The 19548-nt window shown below is 36.0% G+C and overlaps 1 protein-coding gene and 1 non-coding gene across 2 annotated transcripts; one reads left to right on the top strand and one right to left on the bottom strand.

Moving 5' to 3' along the window:
• The first annotated feature begins 4755 nt into the window (after window positions 1-4755).
• LOC108948380 (uncharacterized mitochondrial protein AtMg00820-like) lies at window positions 4756-5745 on the top strand. Its single transcript, XM_018777441.3, has 2 exons — window positions 4756-5086; window positions 5275-5745. The coding sequence occupies exons 1-2, from the start codon at window positions 4973-4975 to the stop codon at window positions 5518-5520; spliced, it is 360 nt and encodes a 119-aa protein (XP_018632957.1). The 5' UTR covers window positions 4756-4972; the 3' UTR covers window positions 5521-5745.
• A 1108-nt stretch (window positions 5746-6853) lies between these two features.
• On the bottom strand, window positions 6854-8257 carry LOC104115515 (uncharacterized). The gene is made up of 3 exons (XR_011408371.1): window positions 7839-8257; window positions 7241-7426; window positions 6854-7136 (listed from the first exon to the last, which is right to left on the bottom strand). It is a non-coding gene; the product is annotated as an uncharacterized protein (transcript).
• Window positions 8258-19548: the final 11291 nt, after the last annotated feature.

Genomic DNA, 19548 nt, shown 5'->3' with positions numbered 1-19548 from the left:
TATAGTATAGTATATATATATATCTTAATATGTATATATAGTATATACTATAGTATAGTAAAAATATAAGCTTTTATATATATATATATATATATATATATATACTATATATATATATATATATATATATATATATATATATATATATATGTATACTATACTATATGTATAGTTTAAGATATACTTTATATACATGTATATCTACTATATATATCTAGTATATGTAGTATACTATGTATATCTTAAGATGTATATGTAGTATAGTATATATAGTATATCTTAATATGTATATATAGTATAGTAGATCTTAATATGTATATATAGTATAGTAGATCTTAATATGTATATATAGTATAGTATATATAGTATATCTTAAGATGTATATATAGTATATCGAATATAGTTTATATATCTTATGAGATGTATATATTGTATAGACTATAGTATAGTAAAAATATAAGCTTATATATATATATGTATACTATACTATATGTATAGTTTAAGATATACTTTATATACATGTATATCTACTATATATATCTAGTATATGTAGTATACTATGTATATATAGTATATGTTAAGATGTATATGTAGTATAGTATATATAGTATATCTTAATATGTATATATAGTATAGTAGATCTTAATATGTATATATAGTATAGTAGATCTTAATATGTATATATAGTATAGTATATATAGTATATCTTAAGATGTATATATAGTATATCGAATATAGTTTATATATCTTATGAGATGTATATATAGTATAGACTATAGTATAGTATAAATATAAGCTTATATATATATATATATATATATATATATATATGTATACTATACTATATTATACAATATGTATAGCTTAAGATATACTATATATACATGTATATCTATTATATATATCTAGTATATCTAGTATACTATGTATATATAGTATATTTTAAGATGTATATGTAGTATAGTATATATAGTATATCTTAATATGTATAGTATATATAGTATATCTTAAAATGTATATATAGTATATCGAATATAGTTTATATATCTTATTAGATGTATATATAGTATAGACTATAGTATAGTATAAATATAAGCTTATATATATATATATATATATGTATACTATACTATATTATACAATATGTATAGCTTAAGATATACTATATATAAATGTATGTCTATTATATATATCTAGTATATCTAGTATACTATGTATATATAGTATATGTTAAGATGTATATGTCGTATAGTATATATAGTATATCTTAATATGTATATATAGTATAGTAGATCTTAATATGTATATATAGTATAGTAGATCTTAATATGTATATATAGTATAGTATATATAGTATATCTTAAGATGTATATATAGTATATCGAATATAGTTTATATATCTTATGAGATGTATATATAGTATAGACTATAGTATAGTATAAATATAAGCTTATATATATATATATATATATATATATATATATGTATACAATATGTATAGCTTAAGATATACTATATATCCATGTATATCTATTATATATATCTAGTATATCTAGTATACTATGTATATATAGTATATTTTAAGATGTATATGTAGTATAGTATATATAGTATATCTTAATATGTATAGTATATATAGTATATCTTAAGATGTATATATAGTATATCGAATATAGTTTATATATCTTATTAGATGTATATATAGTATATATATATATAGTAAAAATATAATATATATATATATATATATATATATATATATATATATATATGTATACTATACTATATGTATAGTTTAAGATATACTTTATATACATGTATATCTACTATATATATCTAGTATATGTAGTATACTATGTATATGTTAAGATGTATATGTAGTATAGTATATATAGTATATCTTAATATGTATATATAGTATAGTAGATCTTAATATGTATATATAGTATAGTAGATCTTAATATGTATATATAGTTTAGTATATATAGTATATCTTAAGATGTATATATAGTATATCGAATATAGTTTATATATCTTATGAGATGTATATATAGTATAGACTATAGTATAGTATAAATATAAGCTTATATATATATATATATGTATACTATACTATATTATACAATATGTATAGCTTAAGATATACTATATATACATGTATATCTATTATATATATCTAGTATATCTAGTATACTATGTATATATAGTATATTTTAAGATGTATATGTAGTATAGTATATATAGTATATCTTAATATGTATAGTATATATAGTATATCTTAAGATGTATATATAGTATATCGAATATAGTTTATATATCTTATTAGATGTATATATAGTATATACTATAGTATAGTAAAAATATAAGCTTTTATATATATATATATATATATATATGTATACTATACTATATGTATAGTTTAAGATATACTTTATATACATGTATATCTACTATATATATCTAGTATATGTAGTATACTATGTATATATAGTATATCTTAAGATGTATATGTAGTATAGTATATATAGTATATCTTAATATGTATATATAGTATAGTAGATCTTAATATGTATGTATAGTATAGTAGATCTTAATATGTATATATAGTATAGTATATATTGTATATCTTAAGATGTATATATAGTATATCGAATATAGTTTATATATCTTATGAGATGTATATATAGTATAGACTATAGTATAGTATAAATATAAGCTTATATATATATATATATATATATATATATATATATATATATTATACAATATACTATATGTATAGTTTAAGATATACTTTATATACATGTATATCTACTATATCTAGTATACTATGTATATATAGTATATTTTAAGATGTATATGTAGTATAGTATATATAGTATATCTTAATATGTATATATAGTATAGTAGATCTTAATATGTATATATAGTATAGTAGATTTTAAGATGTATATATAGTATAGTATATATAGTATATCTTAAGATGTATATATAGTATATCGAATAAAATTTATATATCTTATTAGATGTATATATAGTATATACTATAGTATAGTATAAATATAAGCTTATATATATATATATATATTATAGTATAGTATAGTATATACTATATATACATCTTAAGATATACTATATATACATGTATATCTACTATATATATCTAGTATATCTAGTATACTATGTATATATAGTATATCTTAAGATGTATATATAGTATAGTATATATAGTATATCTTAAGATGTATATATAGTATATCGAATATAGTTTATATATCTTATGAGATGTATATATAGTATAGACTATAGTATAGTATAAATATAAGCTTATATATATATATATATATATATATATATATATATGTATACTATACTATATTATACTACATGTATAGCTTAAGATATACTATATATACATGTATATCTACTATATATGTCTAGTATATCTAGTATACTATGTATATATAGTATAGCTTAAGATGTATATATAGTATATCGAATATAGTTTATATATCTTATTAGATGCATATATAGTATATACTATATGTAGTATATCGAAAATATATCTAGTATACTATGTATATATACTATATTATACTATATGTATAGCTTAAGATATAAAAGAACAAAAATATTGTAAAGAGATATTCAAATCAATGCGTTATATTTTTATTATAGCATTAAAAATCATGGCAATATCTTTCTTAGTCTTCCTCCCCCTATGGAATGAGCACAACAAGGTGCTAATACCACCATTGAGAAGAAAAAGAAACTAATCAAGATGTGCCAAAATACAAGTTACATATTAATTTATAAAAAGTTTGAGATTAAAACAAAGTTGAGGGGTTAAATGGCTATTTCATAAATAGCCAACGGCTATTTTTTACAGTCAAACGTTTAAAAAAAAAAAAAAATTATAAAAAATTAGTCGTTGGGCCCGCTAGGCCCGCTAAGGGGACCGGGCCGGTCCCGGGCCTGGCGGGCCAAATCATAAGACCGGCCCACGAGACCGGACCAGGCCCACTAAAACCGGACCAAACGGTCCTGGCCCGTTTAGCCGTTTGGCCCGTCTGGCCCGCGGTCCTGGGCCGGTCCCGGGCCTGGACCGGCCCACTTGCCAGGCTTAGCCGTGAAGCTCGTCACTATTTTCAGCTCTTTATTTAGTATTGTTACTTACTGAGTTAGTTGTACTCATACTACACCCTGTACTTTGTGTGCAAATTCAGGTGTTCCCGGACATAATGGGTGTTGATTCCTTCGCACAGTTAATTTTTCGGAGATTTCGAGGTAGCTGTCGTGTTTCGCAAACCTTGTCTTTCCTTCCATATCTTCTTGTTTACTTTCTTTGGTCTCATATTATTATAGATTGTGTTTTTTCAGACTTGTGATGTATAGATGTTCATGTACTCTCTGACACCCCGATAGTTGGGAATTTCACATTATGTATTGGGTTTTCTATCACGTTTATGAGAACTTTTGCTATTAAATCTGTTTTAATTCATTCTTATGAAAAGTGTTGTAAATATTTGTGAGAAGTCGACTTGCCTAGTACCATATTTGGAGCCATCACGACATGTTAGGATTTTGGGTCGTGACATTTTGGGTGTACTGTATATGTTTATATTCCCAAAGTCTTGCGAAGCAAATTGGATCCTTGTGCCACATGATGTATTTTTGTTGGATATTCAGATTTCCAAAAAGGATAGAGATTATGATCCGTGCACTAAGAAATTACAAGTATCTTTGGATGTATCCTTCCATGAAACAAAACCATACTACACAGGGGAGATTCGAGCTCATCTCCTCAGGGGGAGAACTCGAGTGATGAGATTGAGATACATGGCAGAAATAATGGAACTTCAAAACGTGAGATTATATTTTAAGAATTAGAGGTCATTGGAGAAGAATTAAGTAAACATCAACCCAAATTAATCAGCCTGATTTAGAGACTCCAAGTTTGCAGACCCCAAGTATGCCTAACTTATTTGTGAATGATAATGATGAAGTTCCATCAGAAGAGCTTATGTTAACACCATCAACCGAGGAGCCTCCTTTTCAGAAAAATCAAGCAAATGTTGAACCTCAGGTAACTACTGAATCCCAATCGGATGATCCTTTACCCTCTCGTTTATCACAAAGAAACAATATGAACCCAGTCTTAAAGTAAAAGCCCAATATCTTATCAATAATTATACCTCTACTCCTAAATCAATGGATTTATGTGCCCTAAATGTTGATCAATTGTCCCAAGTGTCTATTCCTAATATTGTGCAGGAAGCATTAGCAGATCCAAGGTGGACTAAAGCAATGAATGAAGAAGTGGAGGCTCTTAAAAAGTACTCAACTTGGAAGCTAGTGCCGTTGCCTGAAGGAAAGAAACCAGTTGGATGCAAATGGGTATACACCATAAAACTTAAAGCCGATGGAAGTATCGATAGGTATAAAGCAAGGCTAGTAGAAAAAGGTTACACACAAAAGTATGGAGTTGATGATCAAGAAACGTTTATCACCAGTAGCTAAGCTTAATATTGTTTGGATCCTCATATCAGTTGCATCAAATCGAAATTGGCCATTACGACAGTTTGACGTAAAGAACGCTTTCCTGAATGGAGACATGGAGGAATAAATATATATGGAGAAGCCACCTGATGTTAACTATAGATATGTACCTAAAGGTAATGTATGTAAATTGAAGAGATCATTGTATAGGCTTAAACAATCACCTACATCCTGGTTTGGGAGATACATCATCAATGAAGTTGGTTGGTTACAGGCAACGTAACTCTCACCATACTTTATTTATTAAAACCAAATGAGGAAAGATCACAACATTGATAGTGTATGCAGATGATATGGTCTTGACTGGTAATGACACTGAAGAAATAGAGAAGCTACAGAAGTATTTGGCCACCATGTTTGAAATGAAAGACCTCGGACAACTACAATATTTTCTCGGTATTGAAGTGTCACGATCAAATCTGGGAATTTCTCTATGCCAACGAAAGTATGTGCTGGATTTGCTGACTGAAACTGGGATGTTAACCTGCAAACTAATTGAAACACACCAATGGAGATGCACCATTTGCTTGAAATTTATTTTGACCAAAGTCTGGTAGATATAGGTCGCTATCAACGGCCATATATTGCATATGTTGTGAGCATGGTAAGGAAATTTATGCGTGCTCCAAATGAAGAACACATAAGAGCGGTCTATCGAATCTTGAGATATCTGAAAGATGCACCTGGAAAAGGGTTGTTGTACTCAAATAATGAAGCCTCTACCATTGAAGGTTACACCCACGTTGATTGGGCAGGAGATCGTTCAACCAAAAAATCTACTTCAGGATATTTTATGTTTGTAGAAGGCAATCTTGTCATCCGGAGAAGCAAGAAACAAAAGGTTGTTGCTCAGACAAGTGCGGAAGCAGAGTTTCGAGGTATGGCACATGGTTTGTGCGAATTGTTATGAATTAAAGGTGTGCTATGGGATCTTGGAATTGAGTGTTCAAGGCCTATAATTTTATTTTGTGATAACAAAGCTGCAATCCAGATTGCTCGAAACCCAGTGCAACATGTTCGCACTAAACACGTCGAAATTGACGTCATATTATCAAAGAGAAGATGGATCAAAAGATTATTCAGTTTCCATTTGTCAAGTCAGAAGGACAACTTGCAGACATCCTTACAAAACAGTCTCGTGACGGATATTTCATGGAGTTATTGACAAGTTGTGCATGATAGATATCCATGCAACAACTTGATGGAAAGTGTTAGCGGGGTTATATGAGTATCAACGTGATTGTAGTAAACCATGATTATAGGAATTCATAAAGATTGCAGTACAATAATTAGAGGGATCCATAATTAGTGAATATATATATCTAATTACCTTGTATGTACAGGTTTTCTTGAATAGATAGAAGTTCTGCTATGCAGATATATATATATATATATATATATATATATATATATATATATGTATGTACCTGATCGCGATGAGAAATACATAAGAAAGAATTCATTCACCAAACTAATTCTTTCGGCTCAACAATATCCATCAAATAAGCTGAACATGATTAATGCTTGCCGAATTGCCAGATGGATGAGATGTCTTTCAAGAGACACTTCAATCTGTTCTGCATCACATCACATCACAAAGTTACACAAACCTTTCTGGGAAATGCATTATTAAGCCAAATAAAGTTCATTTGCTATTGGTATATATAGTTGTAGTACTCACACAAAAACCATATCTGACTTTCTCATTTGCTCCACTCATCTTTTTTCCTTGGGACCCTCTTTGATAGCATGACTCTTTAGCATCACAGGAATCTTCTCTTCCCATCTTTTCATACCTCTTCTGCTTATTTTTTCGACGAAACAAACGGGAAAATGGCAATCCTATCCTTCTTGTCCATCTCCTTTTCTGTAACAAATATAACTCATAGTATAATTCGGGAAAATGGAGCGGATATAGACAAGACATAGCAGGGTCGACAAAATTCATCGTGTCTTGCTCAAACTATATATGTTTGTGCGGAAAAAAAAAGGGATTTTTTACACAAAAGCCGACTAGATTCGTTGTTTACATTTTCTAGTCGGTATACATAAACTATATAAACTATATACTGGTTATATATATATCCACCGTCTATTTTTACTTTAACCAACTATTTAGGTTAATTTTTTAGGGAAAAAAAAGGTGGCACGTGTATAAAAAGCAGAATATAGTGACTCTAAATTCTCAATAGGCTACTGCTTCTCTTCATATACATAACGATTAATTGGTTATTACTAACTTTTCATGATAAATCAAAATGGGAGATTGAATTACGTACCTTTTGCTTTTGTTTTGAATTATCGGACGTACATCGAGGGTATGTAGAATTGGTATGCCTTAACTCATGAGCATAGGCCAAGAGTTGTGCTCGACGATCGTACCCTCCTTTTTTTGCTGTTCTTTTCAATGGATCAGATCTATATTGTGAATCTGTGGTTGATAAAGATTCGACATAAACACTGATAATCACTCCTTTTTCTTCCATCCTCATTTCAAGATAATCAATAAATTACGTTCTAAGAAAAAGATCGAAATATAAATCTCACAAAGATCATCAATCTCGTAAAATCCTCTCTGGCCGTGTTTTGTCGCTCTTTTTATTTTATGTTTTCATCAACTATATATTCAGCATTTCGCACGCAATCTCAGTCTACGAACAAGAAAAGAAATTATAACTTGAACTATGGAGTAGGTGAAAACTACAACTTTATGCCTAATTGTAACTACCAAACCACTCCACTAAGCTCCATGTCAACTGACATGATGTAACATTATATGCCTACAAAGTCCGATGACAACTAAATTCGGTCGTTTCTAGTGAGTCTTGACTAATGAAAAAAATAAGAATTTGTTTCCGTATACGGGTGAAATCAAGCTTGTGGTGCATTCTAGCCTCTGACAAAATAAGTCAGGCTCGAGACATGACAACAAGGGACCAAAATCGAGCCAAAGTCCCACCGGGCCAGAACCCGAGGGCATGACGCACATCTTCAAGAATATCGAGACCATGGTCCTGGAATCGGTCCTAGCCTCGAACGACTTCGATGAACATTGTTAGATAATCCAGTATAGCCAATAGAAGGATCGGCACGTATTGATAAGGAACCGACAATCAGTGAATCAAAAGATTTTTTACCTTTTATAGAGTCGTACCTAAAATAAGACTTCCTTACTATATAAAGGGGGTCTGATAGTTCATGAAGCGGATTGTAACACACTTTCAAAAGTAATATATTATTATTTCCTCTCACTTTAGCTCTTGTACTTTTTTCAACGATTTACTGGTCGTGACGAGCCCGGCTCGAGAGCGGCTATTTCACTAAGGTTGCAACTATTCAACTCGTGTGGTTTGAATTTAGTTTATCTTTATTTATTCTATAGTAACTTAATTTGTCGCTTTGTATCAAGTTAATCCGCATATCCTTAAAACCACTTACAAATTTAATTGTTATCCGATTTTGAGGATAAATAGTTTGGCGCCCACCGTGGGGCTAAGGATAATAGAGGCAATTTGATACAAATTCCCGTACCACACCCTATTTTACACTTGTTCTTTGAAGTGTCTTTGATTCCAGGTTAAAAATCAAAATGTCAAACCCTATCGACGCCAGTTCACATGTGGCCATCAACACAAATTTTCCAACCGATCATGAGAACAACGTGCATAGGGAAGTCTGATCGATTGCCCAGAATAAGCACAGCGGTGAAAATGATGAGATCAATTTGCAGGTAATCTTCGAAATGTTACAGGCTCAACAAGCAGCGATAGTCCAGTTGCAGAACCAAAGTCGAGCGCCGAGCAGGGTTGAACCTGAGCCATCCCGGGAAGTCACCCGCAAAAATAAACCGATCACGAAGAGGCCGAATGAAAATTAATCGGGGACCAACCCCGAGATCATGAAGATGCTCGAGGAATTGACAAAACGAATAGAATCAGGGGAGAAGAAAATTGAAGCCAATGAGAAAAAGGTGAAAACCTACAACTCTAGGGTTAACCAAATCACATGAGCACTTCTGATACTGAAGGGCCTGAATTCCAAGAAGTTTGTTCAAACACCTTTTCCCTCGAGCGCAACCCCGAAGCCGATCCCAAAGAAGTTCTGCATGCCCGAGATTCCTAAGTACAACAGAATAACCGACTCAAATGAGTATGTGACTTCCTACACATGCGCCATTAAAGGGAATGATTTGGAGTATGATGAGATCGAGTATGTCCTGCTGAAAAAGTTCGGGGAAACTCTGTCCAAAGGAGCTATGACATGGTATCACAACCTACCTCCCAATTCTATCGATGCGTTTTCTATGCTTATAGATTCCTTCGTAAAAGCACACCAGGAAGTCATACCTTTTCAAAGTGAAGCAGAGGGATAATGAGATGCTCAGGGAATTCGTGTCCCTGTTTCAAATGGAATGGATGGACTTGCCTCCGATCACGGACGATTGGGCCATTCAAGCCTTTACCCAAGGACTCAATGCTTGAAGCTCGTTGGCTTCACAGTAGTTAAAACAAAATCTGGTAGAGTACCAAGTTGTCACTTAGGCTGACGTGCATAACCGGTATCAATCAAAAATCAGGGTCGAAGATAATCAACTTGGGGCCCTTTCCGGGTCCGTTTACCTTGTCAGAGCCATCGACAGAGTCAGGAGAGACGTTGATCGTGAACCAAGGATCGATATTAGCCATACAATGGAGACCGAAGAGGTAGTAGATCTGGGCGAAACCCAATGCAAAATGAAAGAAGGAGTAATTGAGGTCAAAACAACCGGGCACTCATGAGCAAAAATAATTTCGATAGGCCCATCGGGCATAAGGAGGTGCCAAGGCTATCAGAGTACAACTTTAACATCGACGCCGCAACCATCGTATCCACCATTGGACGCATCAAAGACACCAAATGGCCTCGACCTCTACAGTCTCATCCAGCCCAAAGGGATCCTAACCTGATGTGAAAATATCATGGCACTCATAATCATAGAACAGAAGATTGCCGATAATTAAGAGAGGAGGTAGCTTAGCTATTCCACAACGGACACCTCCGAGAGTTCCTGAGCGATCGAGCCAAAAACCACTTTAGGAACAGAGATTATAGTAAACATATCGAGCATGAGGAACCTCATCACGTTATTAACATGATCATCGGTAGGGACGATGCTGAAGCGCACCAAAGTACCCATCACAAGGGAAAAACGGACTCGAAATTATGTGCCGGAGGGAACCTTGTCCTTCAACGACGAAGACGCTGAGGGGATCGTGCAGCCCCACAATGATGCACTAGTAATATCAGTACTTATAAATAAATCTCGAGCTAAGCATGTGTTAATTGATCCAGGTAGCTCGGCCAACATCATCAGATCGTGCTTGCGGTTTGAGTCATAAACGGGTTCAACATGGCATGTGAGACCACTAAAGGGGGAATAACATTACCGGTAAATACCGCCGTGACCGTTTAGGAAACAAAGTTCTATGTGATCGAAGGGGACATGAGGTTCAATGCTTTGTTTGGGAGACCATGAATTCACAACTTGAGGGCGATACCCTCGACTCTGCACCAGGTGTTGAAGTTCCCTACACCGTAAGGAATAAAAATAGTTTAGGAGAACAACCGGCCGCAAAAGAGTTATTTGCGGTCGACGAGGTAGTCCCGATATCCACACTTTCGACACTGAAGTAGTTGGGTTTGGTCACCAAGGGAGAAACCAAATAGCAACTACTGACACCAACCCCGTCCCAACCGGATAAGCAGGAGATGGTAGACGACGACTACGGGGTTTCCAGGTCTTTCATCGAACACTTGCCTGATCAAAAGGTATACCTGGGCACAAGGTTGAATCCCGAGCTCAGGAAAAAACTCATTCAATTCTTATAGCTAACGAATATTGTTTCACTTGGTCCCACCTTGATATGACAAGGATCCCGTCGGAAATAACCACTCTCAGGAAAGGCATGGACCCGAAGTTCCACCTGGTCAAGCAGAAGAGGAGACCCCAGTCCGAGGTCAAACATGCTTTCATCAAGGAGGAGGTATCTAAACTCTGTCCATCCGGGAGGTTAAATACCCGAATTGGTTAGCAAACTTAGTAGTAGTCCCCCCAAAAGGGAACAAATTAAGAATGTGTGTAGACTATAAAGACTTGAATAAAGCATGTCCCAAGGACTCTTTCCCTTTGCCTAACATTGATCATATGATCGATGTAACTGCCGACCACGAGATCCTCAATTATCTCGACGCTTATTCCGGGTACAACCAAATTGGTATGAACCCTGGCGATAAGGAAAAAACTTCCTTCATCACCAAGTACGACACCTACTACTATAACGTGATGCCGTTCAGATTAAAATATGCCGGCGCCACTTACCAATACCTAGTAAATCGGATGTTCGAAGAACAAATAGGAAAATTAATGGAAGTTTACATAGACGATATGTTGGTTAAGTCCCTGCGAGCATAGGACCAATTGAAACATTTGTAGGAAACCTTCAGCATATTGAAGAAATACAATGTGAAGCTGAACCCAGAGAAATGTACATTTGGATTCGGGTATGGTAAATTCCTCGGTCATGGTATCCAACCGGAGAATCAAGATCAACCCCGATAAGATCAAGGCCATCGAAGATATCACTATTGTGGACAATGTAAAGGTCTTACAAAGATTAATTGGACGCATAGCCGCCTTGGGATGATTTATTTCGCAGTCCTCCGACAGAAGCCACCGGTTCTTCTCACTGTTGCAGAGAAAGAGTAACTTCTCATGGACCCCAGATTGATAACAAGCCTTGGAGGAGCTCAAGCAATATCTATCGAGCACATCGCTGCTTCACACACTGAAGACAGATAAACAACTATACCTATACTTGACAATATCGTAGATAGAGGTAAGTGGAGTCCTAGTCCGGGAAGAGAAAGGTAGGGAATTTCCAATTTACTATGTTAGTAGGACTTTAGGTGAGGCCGAAACTAGATACCCTCACCTAGAAAAATTGGCGCTCGCTTTGCTAAGCGCCTCTAGGAAGCTGAAACCGTACTTTCAATGTCACCGCATATGTGTCGTAACCACTTACCCATTAAGGAATGTAATGCATAAAACCGAACTCTCGGTACAGTTGGCTAAATGGGTCGTAGAGATCAACGGGTATGATATCGAATATGAATCTTGGAGCGCCATTAAATCTCAAATTTTGGCACACTTTGTAGCCGACTTTACGCTGGTCGTAAGACCCGAGGTGGAGAAAGGGTTGTTGTTAAGCTCAGGGACTTCTTCGGGAATTTGGACCCTCTTTACGGATGGTGCCTCGAATGCAAAGGGGTACGGACTTGGAATTATATTGAAACCACCAGCAGGTAGTGTAGTTAGACAATCTATTAGGAATGTAAAATTAACTAACAATGAGTCCGAGTATAAGCTAAGTGTGACTCCCTCCTTGTAGTGAACCAAGTTAATGAGACGTTCGAAATCAGGGAGGAACGAATGCAAAGTTACCTGGATAATCTGCAGGTAACATTATATCGGTTTAAGGAGTGGACTCTATAACATGTGCCTCGGGATCAAAACAGCGAGGCTGATGCCCTTGCTAAATTGGGATTGTCGTTCGACAATGATGAGTTCAACTCAGGGGAAGTCGTACAACTCATAAGAGCAGTAGTGGAAGAAGGTCACGCCGAGATAAACTCAACAAGCCTAACTTGGGATATGAGAAACAAATATATAGAATATCTTAAGATCGGAAAATTGCCTTCGGACCTTATAGAATCGAGGACTTTGTGTACGAAGGCGTCCCGGTTCAGCTCGTCCGAAGACGATTCATTATTTTGGAGAATTTTCGACGGCCCACCCACAATATGTTTAGGATCCGGAGACACCGAGTATGTTCTAAAGGAAATCCATGAAGGCACCTGCGGAAATTATTTGGGCACCGAATCATTAGTTCAGAAAATAATCAGAGTCGGCTACTATTGGATCGACATGGAAAAGGACGCGAAGGAGTTCGTGTAAAAATGTGACGGATGTCAAAGGCATGCTTTGATGATTCATCATCCCAGGGAGCTACTACATTCATTCTTGTCGCCCTGGCTATTGATCATGTCCAAATGCACATATCTAAATAAGGTATGAAATGGTCGATTGCAATTATAGTAATCCAACAAAGAGTCGGGGTCGAATCCACAGGGAGTTAGGGGTATATGTTCTAATGCGTGAAATTGAATTATCTTAATTTGAACTTCCACAAAAAGGGTTTTGTTTCTATTTCTAATTTTACACTAAAGTTTGCAGAATAAAGAAATAAGACTAGGATAGTTGTTTTTGATGTTTTTCAAATTGGTAAAAAGACTAAGGTTGTGACCATTATCTAGGTGTTTGTATAATGGGATAAAGACCTTAATGCTTATTTTGTTGAACGGGGTGTGTTATAGCTACCAACATTTACTTATCCATTCAATACCTCTCGGTTAGAGAGTGGTTTCTCCCAATTTGGCTTTCTCAAGACCAAATGGGTATCACACAAAAGAATTGTTAAAAGTTCAAGTCAAGTTATTACTATCTCTAGGTTGAACACTTTAATTGAATTAATCAATCTCTCGATTGACCCAATTCCTTGTTAGCCAAGTTTTCCTAGACTACGTCTCTCTTTCTAAAGTAAAGACTAAGTCAAATAGGCATGAACCAATGTTTGCTACCATTAATTCCATAAATTAAAGAATGAACAAGGATAAATAACAAACATCCAATCATAAACAAGTACTAATTTAATTACCCATAAGGTTAACACACTAGGGTTGGGTCACAACCCTAGTAAAAATCTAGCTACTCATGCTTGGGTTTGAAGAGGATGAATAAGAAACACAAATTAAACTCATAATGTAAGCTTAAAGTAATAAAATCTATTGTAAAATACACCAAAATATTGTAAACTTCCAAAAGAGGCAAAGAAAAAGGGCTATAGTACTTGCGGATGTCAAAACTTGACCTAATTTCATGAAACTCTTCTATTTATACAAGTATGAAAATCTCGAACAAAAATGCCCCTCGGGGAGTTCTACGGCCGCACAATTCCATGTGCGGTCCGCAGATGTCTTCATCTTGAAGAAACTGGGATTCTACGGCCACACAATTCTGAACTGCGGCCGCGAGGCAATATTTCTATGGTTCGCAGATTTAGCACTGCGGCCGCAAGGCACTCTTTTACGGTTCGCAATAGTATGATTGCAGCCGCAAGATAAACTTCTGCAGCCGCACAAATCTTGTGTGGACCGCAATTCGAGGAAACTCTGGACTTGTCTCTCTAATCTTGGATCCTAACCCAGCTTTTACGGCCGCATAATTCATGTGTGGTCCGCAATTTCATCAGAAGTCTGCTGAGTTTTTATTCCTTGATTTCGGCCGCATATGGAATTTTGTAGACCGCACAGTGTAAGCTTCTGTGCGTTTTATTTCCTTGCCCTTAGACTACTCCTTTTTTAGTCGGATTTCATCTCGGGAGTCCAACATGCAGCATTCCTGTAATTTTGCAAATTTCATTAGTTTCGGGAATACAATTTCAATGCTTTTAGACTAAAACAAAAGCTAAAAGGCGCTAATAATTAGTTAAAATCCCCACTTATCAACTCCCCTAAACTTAAGTCTTTGCTTGTTCTCAATCAAACAAAATAGTTTCCACATCCACAAGTTAAGGGTCATTTCACTCGATCAAAGGCGAGCCATTCATGCATCAGTTGGGACCAATAATTACCCGCACTACGTATGTATTATCAACAAGGAGACAAGTAAAACATTCATACACATATAGTTCTAATGTGACACTTGAGCATCATGAGTTGACTTTATTCATCAAGGAAGCTCGCTCTCTCATGTATGTCATTATGGATCCCAAACTCCTCCTCCTCTACTCTCCGTTTGCATAGCTCACTTAAGAATTTAAGCACTCAATCCAAAGATTTGTGAAAGGTTCACTCATATCTCTTAAGAGAATGTCGCAAGTATGACTTCAAGTACTATTGGCTTGCTCCTCATGTAGATCGCCACTAATGTAAGCTCACTCGGCTTAAAATCAAGTAGGGCTTCTTTTAGGATCTAATGAAGCCTTTTGGATTAGGGTCGGATACACTATGGTTGAGTGGGTTCACTTTTCATTAAGCATTCCATTTTTGATATTCTCGGCTCACACTTTGCCAAATATTGAGGAACTTGTTTTTCTTGGGGAACTAGAGAGACTTAACATCACTCTTTTTTTTATCATGACATTCATTTTCTCCCACTTTGATTTCTCCATATTTTGGATCATTACCTCTCTTTGAATCTCTTCAATTCTTCCACTTATTCATGTTTGTTTTTTGCATTTTTCTTTTTGTTCTTTTCTTTTCTTGCCTTTCCTTTTCATCATTTCTTTTTCTCTGTTTGTGCCTTGAAACCTCTTTCAAGTTCCTCGTCTCTCCCCCAAACTTACGTTTGTAGCCAGTTATTTCACAAGAGTGTTAAGGAAAGCTCGGGTACCAAGAGAGGGTCACGACAAAATAGGTAAAGGCTTGTAACATGGTTATCAAGTTAGAAAGGCTCGAGGCTCAAATAGGTTGACTAGGGATAACAACATTGGTAGGTAATGGAAAATTCAAACAAGCCAAGGAAAGCCTACAATCACTTTTCAAGCCAAGCAAATCTTAAGATTTCGCCTTGAAACATATTCGGGGCAAGTTCTAGACCTTTCGCATGGGTACTTAGACTAGCAACAAAGCATCTCACCCCTCACACAACTGGATTGTTAAAGAGGATACAGTCGAGGGCCCACAACGACAACATTCAAGATTGAAAATCACCATGGTTTGATTAAACCACTTGACGGTTGCCTAAGTCAACACAAGAGTCACAAAGTCACTTATTAGAGCTATTTAATTCAAAAACCTTATTTCTAACCATAAGCACGTAGTTAAGTGTGTTGGTACCAAATGAAGCACGGTTGACTCTTTGAGCATGACTCAATTAGGTCTTTTTATCCACTACTCCTACTATTATTACCTAAACACCAAATAGACTCATTCTCTTAAGAAGGTTGTCACACCATCCATTATTGGGGATAGTCACCCGGTTCACAGAAAAACTACCCTTGGAAATAATCGTGACATTAAGAAAACCAAAGGTTTATTATGTACTAAAACCTAAAAAGAATCTACTAAATTAAACACTAACCAATAAGAAAATAAACATAAAGAAGCTATAGAGTAAAAGGTATCAAAAGTATAATGAATATACCTAATGAGGGAGAAGGAGAAGATATATACATAATGAAAGAAGAAGAAGAAAATAGTATCAAGTTATTACAAGCCAAATGTATCAGAATCAACAAATAAGATCAAATAAACTCCACCCCCTGAAAAAAATAAGCATTGTCCCCAATGCTTAACAAAATAAGAGTAAAGGAAGAGTAAGAGTGAAAAAGACTCCCTATGGCTCATTGGACATCTATGTATCCCCAGCAATATCACCACCATTAGTCTCTTCCAACTGGATCCTGTCATCCTCAACTCTGGGAGTGATTGGGTTTGTGAACATCTGACGCCTTGCCTCGGCAGTGTTGGCAGCAGAGTCTGGCTCCTCAGACTGGCTTGGTACCATTGGTGATGTTGGTGCTATAGGATCTGGGCCCGGGTGGTGTGGGTCAATCAGCATGTCAAATGGAATATCTCTAACTACAAGAAGCTTGGTAACCTATCTTCGGATCTTGTCCACTCACTTCTTGGAGGCCTGAGACTTTCTCATATTCTTTACTTTTTTGCCCAGCTCTTCGATCACTGACCTGTGCTATACCAAAGTAGCCATGATCATGTTCTGGTTCTCCAGGAGCTTCTTCAATGTCTCTTCAACTTATGGGGGCATCTGAGGTGCCGGAATAGATGACTGTACTGCAATAGTACTGGATAAGTCATACAGCTTTGCAGTGGTTGTCTGCATCTAGTTGTTGAGGCTCGCAACGCAGAAAGTAGAGCAGTAGGCATGGGCACCGGCTTCAAAGCTGAGGTGGAACCTATGATAGGAACTGTTGTAGGAACTGAGGATGGTGGTGGAGGCATGGCTGCAACACTAGATGAAGGCTCGGCCAAAATGGATGGAACATCAACTACCTCTGCAACTACCACTGATGGTTCGTCAGACTAGCCCGTGCTGGTAGACGGCTGACCCTTTCTCTTAGGGTTGTGTGCATCCATCAATGAGTACCATGAGAAAGGCTTATTTGCCCGCACCTTTGTATCAAAGTCCCTCGGCTCTACCCTCACTTCCGTGAGATACTCTGTAATGGTGTTGGGATACAGGTAGGATGTGTCAGCTTGTCGGGCAACCACAGAGATAGTGTCCGGGTACCCGGTCATGATGGAAGCAACTAAAACTGCCAGAGGGATCGAAAGATATGTTTCATTTTGGTACGGGTCTAGTCTGTTGCATACAAAGGTTTGCCACCCCTTTGCCTCGAAGCTTAGAGTGCTCCTATGAATAAAAGTACTCTCTAAGTACTCTGTAGGCTCTACATCATCAAATCCCAAGTAGGTATTCAATGTGTACTGAGCAAATCGCACCTTGAGGTTTCTCACTTTTGACACCTTTATCCCTTTCTTGATATGCGTCATATTGGCATAGATTTCCCAGACAAGGTACTCATTAGCATCCACCACGCTCTGGGTAAACCACATCCACCATTTGCTCTCTCTAAAATGTCTCAATACTGCAGGGTTATACCTCTCCAGAATTTTTAACTGAAACTGTCGCTCAAGAGTGAGCGACCTTACTGGCCACCATTCATGGAAACTGGAGAAAGAAACCAAGCTGACAAACCGATCCTCACATACCTCTTTCTTCTTCGACCGCTCAAGACCGGCAGATGTAGCATCTCCCCCTCTGCCATCATCGGGGATGTCCTGAACTGATGTCTTTGGTGCCTGAGGGACAGGTATGGTGGAAGGCTCAGAAGCCTGACTAGCACTTTTCGAACCCTCGGAAGTGCTATGGGATGTGGATAATTCGTCCCTGAGCTGATACCTTTATGGCGGCCTCGACTGGACAGTCGGCTGCTCATGTATAGAGGCTGAGTTGCCCTCTGATGCTTCCCTAGATGGGGCATAAGAACTGGTCTCAGAAAGGTCTGCATCTCTCCCTCTGCCGGCTACTGTTTTCTTTCTGATTTCATGTTGTTGGGCACTAGTTAAGGGTCTTTTCCCTCGTCCCCGAGAAAGGTCACCCCTTCCTTTCGAAGTGTCGCCTCTACCTCTAGATAGCACCATTTTCTGTACCAAGCAAAGGTGATTATTAGTTTTAGTTCAAGTTCAAACATGCAATGAGATTTGTAAGGAAACATCAGAAGGCACAGGGAAGAAACACAGTTGGAACTGCGGTCCGCACATTTTTCATTATGGTCGTAGAAAGGGCCATGCGGACCGCACAGTTTTCTTTTGCAGTCGCATATTTGGATTCCGGTCCGCACATTTTTTCTTGTGGCCGCAACTGAGATATCACAAATATGTCAACTCTCTAATAATAGAGAATTGGCTGTTTTACAGCCGCAACCTATTTTCTGCGGTCCGCACAATTTTATTGCGTCCACACATTGAATCACAAATAGCACCCTTCTCTAAAGACAGGAAAAAAACTATTTTGCGGCTGCAATGGAAATTCTGCGGTCCGCACAATTTTCCTTGTGACCGCAGACTCATGCTCATTTAAATTGTTTTTGATGTTTTTCAAATTGGTAAAAATACTAGGGTTGTGACCATTATCTAGGTGTTTGTCTAATGGAATAAAGACCTTAATGCTTGTTTTGTTGATCGGGGTGTGTTATAGTGTGATGACCCAAAATGTCATCTTTAAATTTAATAATTAATTTTGTATTCTAAGACCTCAAAAAGCACTATTTATCATTCCTTGACTTGCGTGCGAAGTCTGTAAAATTTTCTGAAAAGTTTTCAGGTGAAAAATGAATTAAAAATGTGAATTAGAGCTTTAAAACTCAA

The sequence above is a fragment of the Nicotiana tomentosiformis genome, chromosome 6 (genome assembly GCF_000390325.3).
Source record: "Nicotiana tomentosiformis chromosome 6, ASM39032v3, whole genome shotgun sequence".
NCBI classification, from domain to species: Eukaryota; Viridiplantae; Streptophyta; class Magnoliopsida; order Solanales; family Solanaceae; genus Nicotiana; species Nicotiana tomentosiformis.
This window is presented reverse-complemented; position numbering and strand designations above follow the sequence as displayed.